Source organism: Betta splendens, chromosome 21 (assembly GCF_900634795.4).
Source record: "Betta splendens chromosome 21, fBetSpl5.4, whole genome shotgun sequence".
In the NCBI taxonomy this organism is placed as follows: domain Eukaryota; kingdom Metazoa; phylum Chordata; class Actinopteri; order Anabantiformes; family Osphronemidae; genus Betta; species Betta splendens.
The window spans coordinates 11,170,658-11,191,915 of record NC_040899.1 but is presented as its reverse complement, the minus strand read 5'-3'; the positions used below and the strand labels follow the sequence as shown (position 1 = coordinate 11,191,915).

The window sequence follows — 21,258 nt, the reverse complement described above, 5'->3', positions numbered from 1 at the left end:
TCAGACGCGGGACATATGGGCGGCCCAGCCTCCTGTCACGTCCGCCTTCCCATGAGGCCTTTGTGGCGGCGGCGGCGGCGGCAGGAGCAGTCAGGAGCCCGTCAGAGCAACAGGAAGAGACTAACGCGCCGTCTCTCACCGGAAGCCCGCGTCTCCGTCCTCTCAGGGAGAAGGGGGCGATCGAGAGAAACGGGAGGTTTGCTCCTGATTTGTGTGTGATACAGTAAAAACACAAGCGCCATGTGGAGTGTGGTTGAAACGCAGCAAACGCGGCCTTGTTGCATATGTAGTTTGCGCGGCAGTTTTTTTTTTTCCTCCCTTTGTGCGCGTGTTGTGTTGTTGTGTGCGTGGCGGAGTGGGAGCATGCGTGGAATGCGTGCGCGATATAAAGGCCCTCTCCTCGCGCCACAATGGTGTCTTTGACAGGCGGGAGAAGGGAAGGCTTTGTTTGGTGACACCACACAGTGTTGTGAATGCCCGACATAGCTGCCATTCCTCTCTGTGTGCCCTCCGCCAGGCCACAGGCTTATCAGGGATTCCTCTCCTTTCTATCTGCCCACACACTCCTCGCCCTGTGTGTGTGTGTGTGTGTGTGTGTGTGTGTGTGTGTGTGTGTGTGTGTGTGTGTGTGTGTGTGTGTGTGTGTGTGTGTGTGTGTGTGTGTGTGTAAGTGAGGCAGAGAGTTTGTCAAGCAGAGTTGCTAACACCAAGGAAAATACAAATGAGCTCTGGAGGAGAATGGACCCCTTGTTCGGTTACATCTCTCTCCACAAGTGGACCAATTTGACGGCCACGTCTTCTCTCAAGCAGCTTGCAAGAATAGATTATATTTAAAAATGGCTCAACCAGTAAGTTAACACATTTTAATACAATACTATGGTTAAAGGTTTAGAGCTCTATTGATAATGTCACCTGTGCAAAGATGATGATGATGATGATGATGATGATGATGATGATGATGATGATGATGATGATGATGATGATGATGATGATGATGATGATGATCTTCCTTACAGATAGAAAAGCTCCAGGCGTCACCCCCCTTCACTGTGGATGACCCGTCTGTGTCCTCTGATGAGCTGAACAACACAAGCTACTGGCGCTAACGACAACATCAAGAGCTACACACCTTCTAACACGCCGAATTTAAATTTGATCCCCTGTAGATTTTTATTGATATAATCCAATATATAATTTTGTCCTGATGTCTTTTGATTGATCTGCTTGCCTTTTCATTCATAGTGAATTACACTGTGTACAGAGGTTGTAGGCTAATAGAGCTGATCTGGCTTGACATCACAGGGGCCTTGAACATTGGAGCGCGTCTCTTCAGCAGAACAAGGTTACATAAATAACCTCTGGTCCAACATGCCTGCCATTACCAGACTCGATTAACCTCAGGGACACAACAACCACTCAGGTTGGCGCAGCTGCGCCTGCTGCTGTTATACGCTCAGGCTAAAATCAAGCGAAATACACGAGAACAGGCCGCTGCTGCGACGGCGGAGACCTGAGGTCCTGCGGCAGCTTGTTCCAGGGCTGGTGCTTCCTTCCCTCGCTTTCCATCCTCTAATCCTGCTCTCTCATCGTCGTGTTTATCTCATGAAAAGCTGGTGAGAAGCCCATTCTTTCTCACAGCTCCTTCCAGCTCTCACGCTAGCAGGGACCTTGCCAGGAGAACGTAATGTCGGTATGGTGCCCACATGTGTGCGAATTAGGGTTCGCTCATGTACACACACAGTTGCCTTCCTCTGCTTTCAGTGCCAGGCTGTTGTTGTGCGTCTGACGTGTTTGTAGGACAGTCACACATCAGTGCTTTAAACCAGGACCGGGCTGATTTTGAATTGGTCAGCAATCTTTCTGCAAAATTATAAGTTCTGTGGACCCATGGTTCCCAACAAGTCTAGAGCCTCAGCTGGAAGGAAGGTCTCCCATCAGCGGGATGGGATCTGAAATTCCACTTGTTCCACCTCATGTCATTCTCGTGCAAGCGGCGTGTCGCAAGCCGGGAGTTCCCTCCGGGCGAAGCGTCAACGTGGTGCTTTGTTTTTTTATCAGCCATTTCCTAAAACCACACCATTAAAACAGTAACGACATACTGTAGACGTCAGCTTATCTCCATCTGGTGGTGACATGGATCAGATGAAGGGGTAGGAAGTCAGAGTAGCAGAGGAACTGAAAGCTGTTGAGAGGAATACAAAGTGAATTCGTTTCACTGGATCTCAGGGTTTTGCAAAACACTACTGACCTGACGTGCAGAGAAACTGGAGCAACTGGAAAACCTTAACTACATACTACTACAGTACTACAAGCACTGAGGACAGCAACATGATTCAAGTACATTCCAGGTTCAGGCAACTTCTGGAATTCCCAGCTTTGCATTTGTGAAATAATTGAATTGAATTGAATACTCGGTTTGTTAGTCTTGTGGTTCCTCAAGCTTTTAAAATGAAGAATCAGGACGCTGTAAATGATGATGAAATGTAAACTGTGGTCAGAGTGGAAGGTGGTGGATTTACAAGAAGCCCACAGAAGGTAATCACATATTTATTGTTGTTATTATATGCTTGGCGTGGAATATGCCAGGAATTTCTTGGGTGATTCTGAAATCCAAAGGAGCAAGTCCAGTCAAAATGTTGGTAACACAACATTAATTTCAAATGTCACACTTCACAAACCTTGACTCTTAAGCTGATAGTCAATTCCAACTGCTAAGTGAACAAATGTCTTCCTTCAAACACTCAGAGCTGGTGATGTTTCTAATTGGGTGGTGTCTCCCCTCACATGTAGGAGGATCCAGTTATTCTTGTCACTTTCCTAACACTGTGCCTTCAGGGAACAATTACACTCCTTTTATGTTGTTGAAGCTGATTTCATCACACTCCTCCGCTGCTGTAGAGTGAAAACACTCACACACACACACACACACACACACACACACACACACACACACACACACACACACACACACACACACACACACACACACACACACACACACACACAGATGATAATAGGAACACACATGGTCCATTAACTCCTCTGGTCTCCCAGGACTCTCCTGCACTTGAATCGCAGCCATTCCATCAGACTCATCAGTACCACTGTGGGAATAATCTTAAAGAAAACAGAATGAGCCGTTGCTGTCGGCCGTTTTGCCTCCACTCAACACTCACACACCAACCCACGCCCACTGATCGGTGCCCGGGTTTTCCTGCCTCTGTGAGTTGTGCGTGTGTGTGTGTACAGATCATCTTGTTGTTGCTTGTCAATGTGTGTGCAGGTGGGAAAATGTGTGTGTGTGTGTGTGTGTGTGTGTGTGTGTGTGTGTGTGTGTGTGTGTGTGTGTGTGTGTGTGTGTGTGTGTGTGTGTGTGTGTGTGTGTGTGCGTGCGTCTTGGCAGACTTGCTGCTCCCACGTCCCTGAGAAAGAGGCCAATCAGATCGGACAGACAGTTTATTTCCAAACACTAGCGTCTGGCCTGCTGCCGCGCACACATTCCAATACTTCCAGACAGACTTTCAGAAGCGGGAATTAAAAAGGCATTGGAGTTGTTAAAACATGACATTCCCAAAAAAGGGCCGCTGGGCCCAGAGACTACCCAGAAACATCCCACATGACTCAACCCAGAAGGAATTACAGCACTGCAGGGTCACCGATGAAGGTCCTCTTATAGATATAGTCAATGTAATGTCCCTGTCTTTGCTCTATTTCTGTCCTTCTAGCTCCTCTGTCATCCTCTCTCACATTCTGTATTAAGGAACTTAACATAGGTTGTGAAATAACTACATTAAAAAATATAGAAAATAGGAATACAATTGTGAAATATTATTATTAATAATGAAATATGCTCCTCAAATCCCACTGTCACACATCTGGAGGAATGTTTTGTGTATTGTGAGCCAGAGTTGAGGTCAAACACAACCATCAGGGTGTTAATGTATTCGGCTCTTACTGCGGTCAGCTCGGACGGCTAAGTGTTTAACAGTGGAGCGATTCATCCAGCAAACGACGGCCGCTGGCGTCAAAAACGGGGGCTCTGATGCCGCTGGCGTGACCGTTTCAGGGTTTGGTGGGGGGGGGGGGTCAACTTCCAGGCGTGACCAGTGTTTCCTCCGAGAGGGTGCACGCGCGTCACTCGGAGGAGCGGGTTCACTGAGAGTGTCTCTCCATTGCGATCGCCCGATGGAGGAAAAGAAATCTGGAAATTCATTGTGTACATACAGTAAACCCCAGAGTCCATTTACTCCATGGTTAATTGTTAATTGTTGCTTAAAATAAAACCAACATAACGTCACTGGGAGGTTAACACAAACCAGCGACTCTGATTTCCTCCCGCAACTTCGTCCCTTAGCACGTAACCCAGCAATCATCTACTTTAAGTCCCATTCATATTTCAGCACCAGAATAATTACGCTGATCTAAAACGCTGATTAAACTATGAATCAATTGAATAATTAAAACATTTTCATGCATTCTCATTACGAAAAGGCGACTTTCCAGGGGTTTCCCGTGAAGTGGATTTACTTCACGGATTAGGCCCCAAAGGCCTTGTACAGTATGTAAGAGGTAAACATTAAAATATTCATGCATCAATTAAATATGTAGAAATGAATCTAATAAATATCACCTGACAAAGCTATTAGTGGCTCTTAAGCACCAAGTTATTATAGGGATAAATCCTGCAGGGGTGCGCAGGAGGAGCTCTAATGCACATGTGCAGCGCTGGGATAAAGCAGTGTTACACGTTACGTGCGCTGTGTGATGAATGTTACAGTGGAACCGAGCACATGACAGACTAAATTGAAAACAACATAAACAATCTAAGCCATAGACACGTGCTTTTGCTTTGGCCTCTCTCATTTTCTGCTCTTGTGGTGTTTTCTGTCATGTTTTAATTACGGAAAGGAGATTAATATGTTTGAACAAACTACAGAGCAGCTTTTGATGCAATGAAGGTTGAAAGCCATTCATTACCATGTGGTTTAAAATATTCACAGGAGATTTTAAATATAATAATTTGAGGAAGTTTACCTCAATGTGTGATTACGTGTGTGCAGGATCCAGTCCTCTGCATATTGTGTAAAACCTTTAACCTGAGCCTTTAATTGGTTGTGGAGCGACTGTACATTTGTGCTTCTCTCTGTGACTGTCTTTAACGATTATGAACAGGCAATTACTATTTGTATTGATTAATGCTAATAATGTAACCATCTCAGCTCAAATTATGAATCAGTCTAATTATCATCTGAGGTTTCATTTCTACCTCTTTCTAGTCTAGACATCAAACTCTAAAAGATTCAAATGAACATTAACATTATCCAATGTTTCAAACTTTTATAATAAAGTCCATTATTGCCTCTTACTGTGCTTCTATGCATCATTCCCAGACTTATCCCATTATGTTTCAGAAGTATTCCTTCAGTATGTGAACGCCTGTAAGAGGGACTTGCGAAGCCCAGGACGCGGCGTCTGGTCCAGGTTCTGACATGCTGTAATTGCTCAGGGGCTCCTCCTGAACCCCACACCGGTCTTTACACTTTGCATTAGCATACGTAATACTGCTCTGCGGACTCCAAGAGTCATGCCAATTGAAAAGCAATCATTTTCACAGCAGAGTCCTGCCGTTGTCACTTTAATTGAGCGTGAGGGCGCTGGCGTGTGTGTGCGCGCACGGCTCTGTATCATAAGACAAGAGATAATTGCTTTTGCAATACAACGTAGCGATTTGTCGTTAATTCAATGATGGCACTTGATTGCTTCTGTCTAGTGCTGTCCCATGGGCTCACGGATGCATTTGTGCTGTTTGTCAGAAAACAGAAGGTGCAGACGATAACCGCCGGCCGCATCCCTTTGGACACACACACACACACACACACACACACACACACACGTACAGTACACAGACAAACACACACAGCTAAAATAATTTGAGTTTCGTGTTTAAAAACAAGGCCCTCGGGGGCCTATAAACCCGAGCAACAAAGAGAATTGCACTTGATATGAATGTCCCACTGTTTAGTGACAATCAGACCCAATTATCTGACTTCATCATTATGTGTGGATTGCTTTCAAATTACAAAGCAAGATAACAGAGATGGGTTGTAGCGTCAAAGATTGCTTTGTGTGCTACTTGTGACGAGTTCTACAAATACCCCTGAGAGCTGATTTAGTCCCAGGATGTGGCTGTAGAGAACTTGGCCCACATAGTATATTACTACTGTAACCTTAACCTTTAACCTGACTAGAAGTCTAACCTGAAACCTGAAGGGACAACACTGACTCTTTTTGGCACAAATGGCCAAATAAGAACCCATTAATGAAGAACGTCTAAGACCAATTAACATAACACAACTGTAATTTCCATACAAAATGGACAAAGCAAATAGGCCTTTAATGAAGATCAGTGTAAGCATGCTTGCCTGCTAATTTCTCTCCACGACAAGTGAGAGCCTGCAGCGACAAAGTGATTGAATCATGAGAATGTGTATTAATGGCAGTGGCTAGTAATTAGCCAAACAGAGAAAGAGGACATTAATCTAGTGGTAGGCTACACAAGCAGCTTTGGTGGAGCCTGCCAAACGTTAGGGCTCACTAACAAAGACTTACTGTAGTGTCTGTGTATTAGTTTGTAGCACTGAACTTAAAACAATCTAATATTAATAGTGAGGTATTCAAATAATAATTTCCTTGACTGAGTATGATCATTCTAAAAGGCCTGTAATGTTCTATAAGAAGTCTATAATATGAATAGAAAATTGTTACCATTGCTACAGAATGAGTTAAACTGACGGCTGCACAGGGAACCTACCACCAAATCTACTCTCTGATCCTCTTCCTCCTCTCTTGCACTGACACTCTCTGGCTCAAGGGTGTAATTACACGGAATGTGAGAGGCACCACTTTGTGAACCTTCACTGAAAACATGGATCAAATAAAAAATAAATAAAAAGGCGTCCACTGAAGCTTATTGACAAAGAAGAAATGTTGATAGATTGATCTATAAAAGAACCCGTTCATTAATCAAGTTCAGGTACAGTACAATTGATAAAGACGACATTTAACCCGCTGTTAAAATGTAGTAATGCATAGAAGTATGTACTGTATATTATTTAATACTTACTATTAAAAAGTAATGTTGTTAATTCCATGTTGTGTTTTAGCAAATCACGTAAAAATAAAGTGAATAAATGTAAATAAAGTAAAATGGTGCTAGAAGCTGGATTCATTAAAATGTACTTATTTAATTAATATTTTTTCACAACGATTTAAAATAAACATTGTTTAAGGACATTACACTTCTCAGAAGCGTTGGGAATTCTACCAGTCTCCGCCACTAGAGGGCGCCGCACGCATTAAAATGCACGCTTTACGTCACGTGACGCTTTATCCGCCAAATTTGTATGTTGTTTAGTTTCTACGGTGAAGGACCACGGGTGTTTGAGGGTACGTAAAGTGTTCCTACGTACGTGCTGTGATATCGGAAATGTAAGAAGATTTTCAAAATAATGCATCCCACTAACGGTAAACCTAGATCACACCCATGACATCGGTTTTTAGTTTGAAATTTTTAACCGGAAGTTGTTTTTTATATTTTGTATGACACTTATGACAGCTAAGCTAACTACAAGCTACTGTACAAGTAGCCAAAGACGCACGTAACCGAAGTCACAGTTACAGCAAATATGAATACGGAATATAAAGAATGTGACGCGGCCGACGAGGTGCAAAGGATTAGGCAGAAATATGAGGTGGGGAGGAACCAGGTTGAAACAAAAATGGTAACGTTAAAGTATTTCAACCGCTTTGAACTGGGCCAACGAAACATTTGAACGAAACACTTCACATTGTGGCATCTTTGTTTTTGCACGGCTCACACAGTTTACGCAGTACTGAATCTGTGAAATGTTTTCCAGCTGAGACAAGCGGCAGATTTTCCCCCGGGAGCCACAGATGGTATGTGCCACCCGTGAACGTCCCTCTCACCTGCTGGTTTATTGCCATCAGAGTCGTCACGCCACAGCATGTCTCTGTTTTAGATGCACAACGGCACGTGTTGACTCACAGAACCAAGCAGAGCCGGGACTTGAAATGCTACAGCACAGCTTTGCGTGAGCTGTTCACAGCAGTGGCCAACAATCCTGACCAGTAAGTGTCTTACTGCAGTAGTAATGCACGTACTAGAATCTTAATATACTAATATACTTCATTATTGGTGTCTTTTAAGGTTTGATTGTGATCGTCGGCTACATGGCAGTAATGAGGATCTGAGTGGAGACTTTATGACTCATCCGCTACAGGAGTCCCAGGCGCTGTTTACAGAAACAGGTGAGTAGTAGCATCAGAGCAAACATCATCCCCTTTTATTTTTTACAGCACGATGAGATGTTATTAAATTAAACTCAACATACTTTTTGATACTTGCACCTTTATCTGGAAAATACATTGAGTTTTACCTACTAATCTGCGTTTGTCCAGATGTGACACTGCCGTCCTGTCTGGATGGTAGTCCTGGGTCCCATGAAGCTGAGGCTGAGGCTGATGGGGGGTGTCACTGGGCTCCGCAAATCCCTGACTCATGCCGTTCCGCGTCTTTAGTACTAGCACAGGTATACCAGGAAATGATGAGCATCTACAAACAACTGAAGGTGAGTGCATTGTCAAATAATCAGGAAATCCAGATGTGGAATCTCCACAATAAAAAGTAAACAATAACTGGACTGGAGGTTAAACCTCTGAACCTTTTCCTTTTAGCCTTAGATGCTCATTAAGGTTTGGTTGTCCTTTCCTAAATGAAGAAACACAGTTTTTAGTCTGATAAAATTCACTTGCATGTTTGTGTGCGCGAACAGGCAGAGCGACAAAGCCAGCAGCAGTGGGAGAGAGAACTGTTTGAGCGAGAAAGGAGGCTGAAACAACGGGAGGAGGCTGTGGGGATGGAGGCCGATCTGGAGGATATGATACACGCTCGCATTCTGGCTGTGGAGGAGGTTAGACACACAGCATTTAATCTGTTTGTCTAGTATAGTCACTACAAGAGGTAGTCTTCTGCTGTGTCAGAGATCTATAGTACATCTTAAAGGGAACATCAACAATGAAAAAATGTTTCAGAGTAATTAAACTTGTCAATTACTTTTTCTCCTGTCAGAGCGGAATGGGACAGAGGGGCCTTTAACTCTTGGTGTTGGCGTAGTTTTCATGATTTTGTGACTGTGTTTGTGTCCCCAGAAACACCAGCAGGAGCTGAGTGAGCTTCAGGACCTTCTGCGAGAAAGGAGCAAAGAGAACAAGAGGCTCAAATCCAGCTTTGATAACATCAAGGAGTTGAACGACAACATGAGAAAACAGGTGACATAGGTTTTTTATTTATTTTGCATGTATATCTCTCTTCTCTGGAAGGGAATTTTCCCTGGCAGCAATTATTTATGACGTTGCAATAGAACAATCGGTTACTGCTTTAAACCACAAGATGGCGCTTTAACACAATAGTCAGTGTCAAAAGTGTTTGTGCACAGTTTGTAGTATTTCTGATTCTTGACTTTCTGTCTAATAGGAATTGCTTTTGCTGCTGAGTGTAACCCAAGGCACCTTTGTAAATAAGAATATATACTAACTTCTTTTGACATTTCCTGGTTTTTAAATCACCAGCTGAATGAGATCAGTGAGCAGAATAAGAAGTTGGAGAGCCAGTCCAAAAGGGTGCAGGCTCGGCTTGAGAATCTACAGGTAACAACGCATTATTAAATGCACAGATGCTCAGGCTCTCCTTCTTTTTACTGTCTATACTTGGAGTCCTATACTTAAAAGCTTGGCTGAAGGTTTAAAAAGGCGTTCATTCATACATGCGTTCACTGACTTGTTTCCCAGAGGAAGTATGAACACAGCACAGCATCAAGAGGATGTCAGAGAGGAAACGCCAGGAGCCCGGAGTGCATTAAACAATCGAAAAAAGCAGCCGCTCCTGGAAAACTCGTCCATAAGGTACTTCAAAACCTCTGCATGTTTATTTTACGGTAGACGTCCCGCCGGCCTGAGTCTGCACAGACAGTGCGTGTCATTGTGCAGCAGCCTGCAAAGCCCACGAAGGCAAGGATCATTTGCCCAGCTTCCAGTTGCAATCAACTGATCTTATGCAGATGTGAAGAACTGTGAGTAGCCGTCGCGAACAAGAGTTCCTTGAGTTGTGTGTGCATAACATACAGTAAATAATTTTTAATGTGATTACGGAATAAAGGCTGCACATCCTTTAGCATGGCATGGAACAAACTCCCTCACACATTGTGGAGCTGGAAACGCTGCAGCGCTCAGTTTCCACAAACCACATGCAGCCTGGCCAAGTCTCAGCTTGTGATTTGTTATGTTATCATCACTGTTGTTGATGAAGATGAATATACTTGGCTACATACCGTATATTTGCACTTGTTATTTAGGGAAGTGTGCATTTCTTTCAAGTAAGGGAACACCCGCTCAGCCAATTTAATTCCATACATTTGCATCCATCTTCCTTTTCAGTGTTGATCAGTGCCTGTAGTCTGTCAGTGTTTTGATTAATCCTGCAGCGTCATTCTTCAAAGCTGTTCAGATCAAGATGTGAACTTGTCAGATGATCAAGGCCTTATCAAACTGTCCTGTAGCAGCTTTTCTGGGACAGAGGCAGTTCCTCATGACAGCTTAGTTTTATTAAACACTTTTCTTAGGGCAGCATCAGTCCCACCACACTAAGGCTCCTTGCTCTTCTCCTGGACTGGCTAACTGATGCACAAGTGTTCTCATCAGAAGCAAGAAATGAGGGCAAAGCTGCACAGCAGCCCCTGGCTCCTCGGGTTGGTCTTAACGAAAGATGCCTCAAGGTAAAATGTACATCCCGACTTTGCTCTGGACTTAAGTTTCAAGTGTCTCACAGTTTTATGTCAGTGCCACAGAAAAAAACCTTGTTCATTTGAAAGTTACCTTTGGTTTTGTAGGTGCTGCCGCTGTTAGCGGATCAGCTTCGTCACACTGATTCACCAGAACCAGAGTTCATCTTAAACCTCCTTCGCCTCATTCATTCCGCATTGAGGCACCTGGACAGTACAACACAGGTAAAAACGATTAATTCTGTAAGTAAACTGCAGTAGGAAGCAACTTGTGTGTTTGAGCGGTCCTGGTCAGGGCCCAAACCCTAACACCACTAATTTCACAGCTCTGATGAGGTGCTCATGTTGGAATGCAACCGCTGCTTTCCCACAGAGGTTGGAGTCGTCCACATGGCCTTGAGCAAACTGTAGACTGCAAACGCACAAAACAAATGTTTAATGAGGTTGGTGTTGAGGAGCCTCTCAAAGGCCCCTGTAACAAGGATGACAGTGATATAGAATGAATAGGTGACAGGTAATGGGATAATCCTACTTGACCTGCTACTTCAACTCATTGCATAACGTCATGAATATCTCCTTCAGCATTACCTTCTGCACCCAACCATGGACTCTACCCACAGCATCCAAGCTTCTGTCCTCGTCTCAGCCCTGCTGCACAGACCTTGCCAGCTCTTTGTTTTGTTTTTTGTCAGACTATGTCATATCTGCTCAGGGACGTTTTTGATGTTCAACTGAAATTACATGCCTTTTTATTATTGCAATATGGGTTTGCATTTAAGATAAAAAAGAACCACTATTGGCCAAAAAAACATAAGTGGAAAAAGGGAGATTTAGTCTGACAGTCCCCATGGAGCCATTGGAGTCTTTAGGGAAAAGAACCAGAGAGAGATGTAGTGAGTTTGAAAACCACCAGCTCCTTGTTGCTTTGGAAATACATAAATTTTGGATTCTAGCGGTAGTTTACTGCACTGATTTATTGATTCCATAAGTTATTGAACGAAGGCAGAGAGAGAGGCTGCTGGCTCCCTGTCAGGCCGACCGTGTATTTTTTAAACCAACTTTTGATGAAGATCACTGTAGGCGTACCGTTCCTATTTTTGACAGTTATATAACAAAGTTAACTGAGTCCAGGCACCGTGATCTGTTCTGTGCATTAACCAGAGGGAGTGTGTGCGTGTACTTTGCACAGCACGTAGCGCTGTCGGCCACACTGAGGCGAATAGGGGAGGAAGTGTCCAAGCCTACGGCTCAGGGTAAAGATCCGGGCTCGTCCAAGTCCAGCGGCGAGGCAGCGGGACACTTCAGGAGCTGGCCTCTTTACCGGAGCCCCTGTCCTCACACACGGATCCTCTCCATCCTCATCATTCTACACACTGTCACGCAAGGTACTTCACTCAACACTCATGTACAGTACTTATTATATGTGTAGATTACAGATGCAGGAGGTTTGATTATGGACAGTTATTTGATTTACCTGATGGCACCGACATCAAAGGCTCAGTTTTAATGATCAGCTAGTCCATGGTCATAAACATTACAGATTATCTTGTTGAGATCTGGACTTTATATTAAAAAAAATCTTAACTTCCCATATAAGTAATGTAGATATTTTATGAAATCACACATGGATACACACACTGCCTGACCATCATGCAACGGCCTTTAACAATGTTGATGTTTCCACATGCAGTATGATGAGCAGAAGCTTTAATTTGTGCTTGAACTCATCACAAACCATCTCAGTGAGGTTTAGCTGTGGTCTTTGTAGAAGGCTACCCTCCCACTGCCCTTTCAAATTGGAGTCAAATTGGCCTCCTACAGCTTTTGAGTTGTGTTTTGGTTCATAGTTGATCTGAAAATCAAACAATTATCTCATTTAAACTTTGATTTTAGGGAAAACATTTCCTGTGTCCTCCTGCTTTTCATACAGTAGTGAAAATCATGCAGATACTGTACCTTTGTACACTACTGCCACTACTACAAAGTAAATCATGCAACAGAGCTCTGTTCAAATCTCAGAGGAAGATACTTTGAGACTCATCTGGAGCCAGTTTTTTTGTCTTTTCTTTAATTGAGGCAAAGTATGAACAAACTGCTCCGTCAATCATAATCAGAAACTGATGTGAGGAGAGAAGGTGAAGTTCGTTTGGTTATCATCGCTAAATGTTGACATGACTAAGAAAATGATGGCTTTACACCCAAAGCCAGACCGCTTCCTGTCTGAGCAGAACCATACTTCAGATCTTCCTTTTAGCTACGTCCAATGTTCACTCCTTGGCTCTCACACTACAAGTCTTGGATTTGTCCATATTCTGCCGTGTTTTATAACACTCTTCTCTGAACTGACCTTCCATCTGCTTATAATGCTCACAGGCTCCATCAGTATGTCTTTATATAGACTTTATATAGTTCTTCCAGTCTGCTTACTGTACCACGTTTGCGTTCACTCACTGGATTGATGTAAAACTAGATTGACTGTAATGGATCGATGTTTGTTCTCTCTCTCATATTTGCTGGGATTTTACATGTAATAGGTACCATTCTGAGACAGAACTAACCAGACTCAGTACAGAATAAAAGAGAAAGCTTTTATCCCCATGCCACGTTGTATAAATCCTTTTTAAGATATCTGAAACATGTTTTCTTGGAACCTAAAAATTCTCTGAATTGTAATGCATCAGAGGGAACAGATCAAATATTATACCTCGACAAGGGATGCTTTTGGTCTGTACATGTAGTTGCAGACAAATAGAAATAGACCTTCCATTTACCTGACAGTTAAATTTCTACAAAGTAAAGGCTGTAATATAAAACAAAACATCAGGTTTTGCTTTGTTTAGTTTCATATTAATTTATGACTTATAGTTAAAAAAGAGACAATTGTGTGACAAAGTGGATTCCTTTTCCTCATATGCACTGTCTTTCTATCTCTACAGCTGATGTAGTGGTCCAGGCTCTGACCAGTCTTCATACTGAGCTCATGACTGTGGAGAGTCGAGGCCTGTTCCTTCATCATGGAGGTGTGCATGTGCTGCTGTCGCTGATCCGGACTGGACGTGGGGGTCTGCACACACCTATAGACATTCTGATGCAGCTCAGTGAACAGTCACGTAAGTACATGTGCCACAATATCCTATAGTTAAAACCTATCACCCTTATGTAATTAGACATTATAGGGTCATTTTCCTTATTTGTACTAAAGCTTATTATATAATCTGATTAGATCTTTAGTCATAAAGGCAACACATCAGTCAAAAAGAAAACAGCTGGATGAGGTGTCAAGTAAGAGTTGACTAAGATATTGCTACTTCTAAGGAAAACAGTCATTATGTGGTAAAATCACAGGGGAATACGGTAATGAGCCTGATGAATTAAATGTACTGCAGTGAAGTGCCCCTCAGCAAGTTGCTGGGAGTCTCTGAACAGACACCAAATACATCAAAGTAGCTCATGCCCCATGAAAAATAAATAAAACACTGTATCCCTCTATTGTATTGTATGCTTAATTTTCACTATGTATTAATAGTAAGGAGTAATAAAACACAAGAAGAACTAATCAATCTCTGGTCCAACGATGTGAAGAGTCAAACACAACTACAGTTAAAAACTGAATATTCCTGTAAAATTAAACAAAGCCCTTTTTGATTAAAATAACCAAAAGTGTTTATTTTGATAACTCATCAGCTTTCAACCCACACAATCAACAATAAATCACACAAGAACATAAGAAGTTAAGGGAAGGCTACTGTCACTTTAACGGTGACAGCCTCATTTGAAAGCATGAGGACAAAGCTTGCTGGTTAAAAACATGGTTAAATGTGTCAAGGTCCTTGGCAAGGACACGGTGGTGGGTGGGTGATGCTGTGTGAGGTTGTGGCTCTGCGTGGGTGCGTGACAAAGACACAAAGCAAACATCTAAACGCAATACGAATTCATAAATCAAAATTCTGATCTCAGTCCTGTTGAACTGCAGGATAATGTCCGTGCTTGAGGATCCCATCACGTAGTTTGGATGAGCTGTGATTGACTCAGCCCTGAAAGCGACTGTAATCAATCTTCAGGCCCAGATTTATGGGCCGTCTTTGCCATCACGATTTACCCTGATTTAAGCCAGCTCCTCCTGCAGTATCATGTCATCCCGACATAAAAACCACATGTGAGGAGCAACGGTTTGACTGAGCTCACATAAATCACACTGCACCGGTCAAGCAATAGATTTAGAAGCCGTGGGCACGAAGCCTTGGACCTCCGCTGCCTCCTGGCTTTTGTATAGAAGGAACAAAAGTCCTGACGGCAGAGGACGAGCAGGAGAGAACAGCTGCAGCGCGTTTTCGTGGAAGAGCGAGTATGGCCGGGGTTATGAGCCGTATCATTTAAGACTGCTGTATTCTAATACACAGCAGAGCCAGAAGTCAGAGGCAACCGGGGCCGTGGCTGTGCCTTTTCATAGGGACTGCAGTTCTAGCAAGACCCACTAATTGTGTTTTACAAGCTGTAATGAGGGGAGACAGGAACGGGAGGGGAGGGTTCACACCTGAAGGGTGCCCATAAAACGCAAACCGTGCACACAGGGCGTCCATGGCCACGCTGTGGCCGCTGGACCGCTTGCGTAAACCTTCGCCCGGTCCACAACGCGCCTCGTGTACAGAACGTCCACACATCCCGAACCCGGCCACCTCGCCACCCTTATTGACGGCGCTTTACTGGCTTTGGCTGATGCCTAGTAAACAGTGGGCACAGCAGCCGCCAGACCTCCGCTCCACAGTGGGTTCCTGCCTCCGCAGTCACACGTGGCCCCGCTGTCTGCTCGTGTTTGCGTTCATGATTCTTTCCATGTTCGCTGCAGTGATGTGTTTTAATGGCGTCGCAGTTTAATGCCCCCATAAATCGCTTTAGACAAGGTGCTCGTGCTCCTTACGACATGATGCGTTTCACAGCAATTAAGTTGCCTATTGTCATATTGATGAGGAACATGTCACATGTGTAAAGAATGTAGCACACAAAAAGGTGAAGACCCATGTTAGTTACATATTTTACAGCATTTTATTGATTTAAATTCTCTATTCTAGTTTTCTAATCATAAGTGGAGGTAATTTTATTCCCTGGGGAGATGGACCCAACTCTTCTTTCCTTCTTCATCCTTCTCTAATGATCAGGTCTCCTCTTATCTGAACCTGATCCTTTCCTTCCCCCTCCAATCTCCTGGTGATTTGGTGCCAGCAGAACTTCTGTACCCTTTTCTGGCTCCCATTGTGTTTCCTCACAGTTGTCTGTGGTTTTTTGAAGAAGTAGGAATGCGACTTTAGCAGAAACAAATGTTTATTTACCAGGAACCAACAAATGTTAGGACTTCACAGTCTTTGCTGTTATTAATTTTCAAAATGTGCTTCTTTCCTTTTTCTGTTTCATCTCCGTGTGTGTGAGGCTTCGGTTTGATGAAGGCAAGGTTGGAGTTAACACTGACAATATGGAGGCTCTTCCAAACACAATCATCAGAGAATTGTTCTGACCAGCATCTGTGTCCCCATCTCGCTCAGCTTGATCGTTAAAAATGCTTTTCTGCTTGGTTTGCATGGACAATTTTCATTTATCGAAGCAAAATCGAATAAGGACGTCAAAATCAAATGTGTTGCTCATCAGAGGGATTGTTTTGATAATATCTTGGCTGTCTCTGTGCTTCGTAGGCTACCTAAATCCTTTTCTGGACGCGTGTAGCTGTGAGGACTTTTTCCGAACAACCTCCCAGCTTCTTAAACACTCTCGCCTGGAGCTCCCATCGCTGGAGAAGATCTCAATGCTCCTACAGAAACTATCCAGCATCAGGTAGAACAAGTGCTCTCTCTCTCTCTCTCTCTCTCTCTCTCTCTCTCTCTCTCTCTCTCTCTCTCTCTCTCTCTCTCTCTCTCTCTCTCTCTGTATTTGATCATATTTAAAAAAAATAGTAGTTGTTATGTAGTAACTACTGTATATGCATCATCATTTGATGTCTTGTCTGAACTATATGTTTCACCGATCCCTCAACTGGATGTAGAGAGGAAGTCAATCTAATATTACATAATAATTATAACTTTCCAATAATAATACTTTCCAATAGATGAGAAACACTACAGTAGGTCAAACTGTTTTTGTAATAACTTTTAATTAATGTGAACTACTGACGGAAAGTTCTTAGGAATTTCACAGATATAAATGTCAATGAAAGATTTTATTTCTTATTGACTATATATATTTTGTAGTTCTGAAAAAAATAGCCATGTAACTTTGCTTTCAGCTGTGAATGGTTTTCCATGTCTCATATTGACTGGTTATGTCCAGCACGGAAGCTTTTGCAGTACTTAACTAAATGACAGTTAATATTTAGGAAATTATTAGAAACATCAACACTGTTTTGCAGGTTACTGTCAAAGCCTAAATCAAATATTCTGACCTGTGTCACTGCTGAAAACCATATTTGTGCTAATTGTATTTATCATCCAGGAAAAACCAGCGTCTGTTTGAGCTGTCCTCGCTCCACCTTCACCTCCAAGACCTTTGTCACAACCGTGACCACACACACACGTTTCTCTGCCTCAACCTCAGATCCATCCTTCACAACCTCAAATAGCACACAACACACCAACACATACATTCTGAATCAAGTTGGTCTCTTTCATGTGTGCTGTAATGACCCTATTTCCAACTGTACTGTACTTAAAGGCTCCATCCATTTCCTTCCTCAAACGACATATGCATACACACATTTTGTATTTATAGTCTCGTGTTTTTGAAGTTCTTTCGTCTGTCAAAAGGACTTTTTAATGTTTTGTGCTTCGTGGCTCCTCTGTTCTTGTGTTTCACAATGCTAATCTGATGTTTTATCTTTTTATGTGATGAAAAACCTTTTATTAAATGACTGTCATGCCTGCCAGTTGCCTTAATGCATGTCTCATGTGCTTACAGGAAGAGAGGCTGTGACTGTGAAGCCTTTAATGGCAATAATGGGGGGAAAAAAGCACATAAAGACTGGTTTGCATATGATATACTCAAATCCATATGTTTTATATAAACTTATTTGTTTGTTCCAGAACACGGGGGGTTGATGGAAGTAATGGTCTCAGTATGGAGCACACTGGTGGTGCTGGGTGATGGACATGTTTGGAAGGACTGGAACAATTACAAGTCACATTTGCGATCGACTTGTTGACAACCACTCGGAAGTGGTTGGTGGAGTTGGATTAAAAGTGGGAATACCCAGATCGGAACTCCTGCTTTAGCTGCATTTGACTTCTTTTGTTTTGTGGAGGATTCAAGATGATGAGTTGGACAGTTTGGTTTCATATTAGTATCCACACACTGTAGGGTCAGGGTTTAATTAATCTACTCGTGTAATCTATTATACGTCCAGCAGTTGTAAAGACTGATGGACCAAAACCTTCTTTTAACTGGTAGAAATAAAATGTTCTGCCAAAGTAAATGCGGCCTGTTTTAGATGTGTGAGCTGACATGTGTCCTTGATCGATTACAGACAAGAACGCTTGCATCTGCGTCAGTAATATCATTTGCTTTTGGCATGTTTTATTTTTATTTCAGCTCTCGGGCTTTATGATATGAAACCCAAGTCCCCTATGTTGAGCTGGACTAAACTGGAGCATATAGTTTAGCCCGTTTAATAGGAAGGAATGTTGTCACCGCAAATGACTTTGGTTTCTAACCACTTCTGTTATTATGTGGCAGGCACCAAAAACACGCAAGAACAATGTTAAGAGTTCTGTTTATGCTGCACACAAAATTACTGGAAAACACTTTATTTTAATTCCCCCTTAAACACAGTTTATTAAATACGTAGGTAGCATAGTTTTAATCTCCACCAGTAGATCCAGAAGCCAAAGGATGGAATTCCTCCTCCATCCTTCCAAACAAATCACCTTGGTTAGGTCCCAGTTTTTACTGTTTTACTGCTTCAGCAACTGTAAACAGCCACAATCAGAGGAGATGATGGTAAATAATGGCGTGTCGCGTCTGCATGGTATCGGATGGAAACAGGGGGCTTTGCTGTCTACACGTTTCGTGGACGATCAGATGCTGTGCAGTATCAGAAATACAGACACACGACGCCTTGTGTCACATCACAGCAGTGTGGTTCATAAAATCCTCCTGACAACATCATATTATCATCAGTGTTTTCGTCAGCATCCTTCTCTTCTGCCACCGAACATGTCAGCTCTTGATGTGATCTTGTCACGTCTGCCTCCATGAACTCATCTGTTGCTTTGGCAAAGCTGCAATTTGGACCTCGGAGCAAAGCGGCGACAGGCGACAGCCTGTCAGAGCCGAATCATCTACTGGCTTTACAAATTAACACACTGATGTCAGATTACGGATGGTCGCTGTTGAACTCGCACTAAGACATTCATTTCCACTTATGCAGGGTGTAAACTTAAAGCTGGCTGTGAAATGTGTTTCCTCCCTCATGGAGAAAGCATTTGATTTGAATGAACGTCAGTTACAAAGGTTTCCACAGAAACAAGACAAATGATCCTCAGCGTGTAGACTAGTGCAGAATTAGCACCTATATGTTTAAATACAAGCTAATATAACATTTCATTAAGCAAAGCGAATATGAATATGTAGTATATTGAGAATACAAACCTATCTGTGTCCTGAGGCTTCTCAAGCGATGCAACGTGACCGGGACGCGCCGAGCAGATGGACGATGGAGAGGGAGCAACTGTTTTTATGGATTTCTGTAACTTTGCACATTGGAATTTGAGTCAAAGGAATTTACAAACTCCTTACAGCTGCCTCTTAAGCCTAAAGGGGACAAGTGTTTGACACCGAAATAGCTTTTCCATTTAATACGGCCTTGCTGCCTATATGCCTTCTCCAGCAACTGTCAGAGGCTGATTTATTTACTTTCATGATTTCAGCTAGGTCGGGTCTCCAACGGCAGCGTCTGGCCGAGCGCTCCCCAACACGCCTGCGTCTGCCAGCGTGCCCCACACGGCATCACGCGTGCAGCTTCACACGCCGAACTTGATTTACGCCCCGGTTTTCCCTCGGCAGAGCGAAAATGTAGGAAAAAACGACTCTAAAGAGTGGTCCTGCTCCGGTGAGGCTGGTAAACCTCGTTAAAATGTTATTTGGTAGGTGGGAGGAGGCGGGCGGGCACGGGGAAACATTAGCGGCGCCACTCGAGCGCGGCCATGAAGCGAAGTCAATCAGCAAGCCGATGTGGAGGACCACCACATGCATGTCGATTGCACCAGCCGCAATAGGCATAAATATGCAATTCGGGTAATGAAATAAGCACAAGCAGCTTTTACCTGGCTGTAAATGAGCTGGTGTTTAAAGAGTGGAAGCAGCTGTCAGGGTGATTCATGGAAGACTTCATGCGATCGCAATGCTTTCCATTCTCCACTTTCTGTTCACGTAAACTGAAGAGGTTATTTTTATTATTACTATATATATATATATATACTTTTAAAATGCATCCTACTGTGTTTTGTTATGTTATTGTTTTGGTGGTGGAAGGCTTTTTAATTACTAGGAGTTCTCACACAGTGTTGAACCGACTTTCCAGACAGTTCTGATCCAAACCAGCACTTAAAATACACCTGCTTGAGGTTTGAGCGCTACTTGTTCTGCCGCTCTTTGATGTGTGTGCAGGTGACTGACGGGGGATGAGTGTGTTGTGTTGTGTTGTGATGTGTTAACGGTGTTGCTGACTGGCAGAGGTTAAATTAGTGTAGCTGGCACTCCTTGCCCTGGAGAGCCTCCTTCACCCTCCTCATCTTCTAAAGTCGAGCCAGACGCTGAAGACACAAAAACACACCCTGGAGACACTGTGTGTGTGCGTGTGTGTGTGTGTGTGTGTGTGTGTGCGTGTGTGTGTGTGTGAGTGTGAGTGTGAAACATGATGACAGAAAGGTCTCCGTGCTGATCCTATTCCCCACAGCCGTATCCACTCTAAATGGCACACAGACATATAGTAAAGCAGCCGGCACACACTCACTTCGCCATTGATTATCTGCAGCACAGGCGTTTATTTAAGGCCCATAATCAAATTCCATCCAGGTTGAGGAAGCACTTTAATGTCCCAGCAGCTCTGTTAGCATCATGTACCTGTGGTATCTGGTAACATTTGAACTACGGTTGAGTTTTTCTTCGTATTTAGGACACAGTATATCAAAATGGTTTATTGGATAAACCTCCATACAAATAATATAATTGTACAATGAGGGTAAGTTGCTTTAGCACCTTGACTTGTAGAAACAAGCCAGTGGAGGAGATGAAAGTGCAGTTGAGGGCAAGGACAAATACCTGAATTAAGTTGTGGTCTGCTAATTGTGTCCTATGGTCTTTTTCCAATGAAATCACGTCTTGTTTAATGAACCATCTATTTAATATGTCACATTTAATGACC

The 21,258-nt window shown here is 43.1% G+C and overlaps 1 protein-coding gene and 1 long non-coding RNA gene across 13 annotated transcripts in view; both read left to right on the top strand.

Annotated features, from left to right (window-relative positions):
* Nucleotides 1–95: 95 nt before the first annotated feature.
* On the top strand, nucleotides 96–1,205 carry LOC121201884 (uncharacterized). The gene is made up of 2 exons (XR_005897064.2): nucleotides 96–848; nucleotides 1,017–1,205. It is a non-coding gene; the product is annotated as an uncharacterized LOC121201884 (long non-coding RNA).
* A 6,152-nt stretch (nucleotides 1,206–7,357) lies between these two features.
* LOC114847119 (coiled-coil domain-containing protein 138-like) overlaps nucleotides 7,358–21,258 on the top strand; it is a 40,564-nt gene continuing 26,663 nt past the window's right edge. For 7 of the 12 annotated variants that reach the window (XR_005897107.2, XR_005897106.2, XR_005897105.2 and 4 more), the window contains exons 1-14: nucleotides 7,587–7,781; nucleotides 7,917–7,956; nucleotides 8,040–8,148; nucleotides 8,228–8,328; nucleotides 8,479–8,648; nucleotides 8,853–8,990; nucleotides 9,229–9,348; nucleotides 9,649–9,726; nucleotides 9,868–9,981; nucleotides 10,698–10,850; nucleotides 10,965–11,081; nucleotides 12,046–12,241; nucleotides 13,793–13,966; nucleotides 16,541–16,679. Coding sequence is in view for 5 of the 12 variants with exons in the window: in XM_029136507.3 (XP_028992340.1) it covers nucleotides 7,686–7,781; nucleotides 7,917–7,956; nucleotides 8,040–8,148; nucleotides 8,228–8,328; nucleotides 8,479–8,648; nucleotides 8,853–8,990; nucleotides 9,229–9,348; nucleotides 9,649–9,726; nucleotides 9,868–9,981; nucleotides 10,698–10,850; nucleotides 10,965–11,081; nucleotides 12,046–12,241; nucleotides 13,793–13,966; nucleotides 16,541–16,679; nucleotides 17,334–17,460 (1,872 nt within the window). In the remaining 7 variants the exon portion in view is untranslated. Of the gene's footprint in view, nucleotides 7,447–7,586; nucleotides 7,782–7,881; nucleotides 7,957–8,039; nucleotides 8,149–8,227; nucleotides 8,329–8,478; nucleotides 8,649–8,852; nucleotides 8,991–9,228; nucleotides 9,349–9,648; nucleotides 9,727–9,867; nucleotides 9,982–10,697; nucleotides 10,851–10,964; nucleotides 11,082–12,045; nucleotides 12,242–13,792; nucleotides 13,967–16,540; nucleotides 16,680–17,333; nucleotides 17,774–17,920; nucleotides 19,911–21,258 lie in introns of those variants that run through there. The other 5 variants (XM_055504867.1, XM_029136509.3, XM_029136507.3 and 2 more) reach the window with 5 other exon arrangements.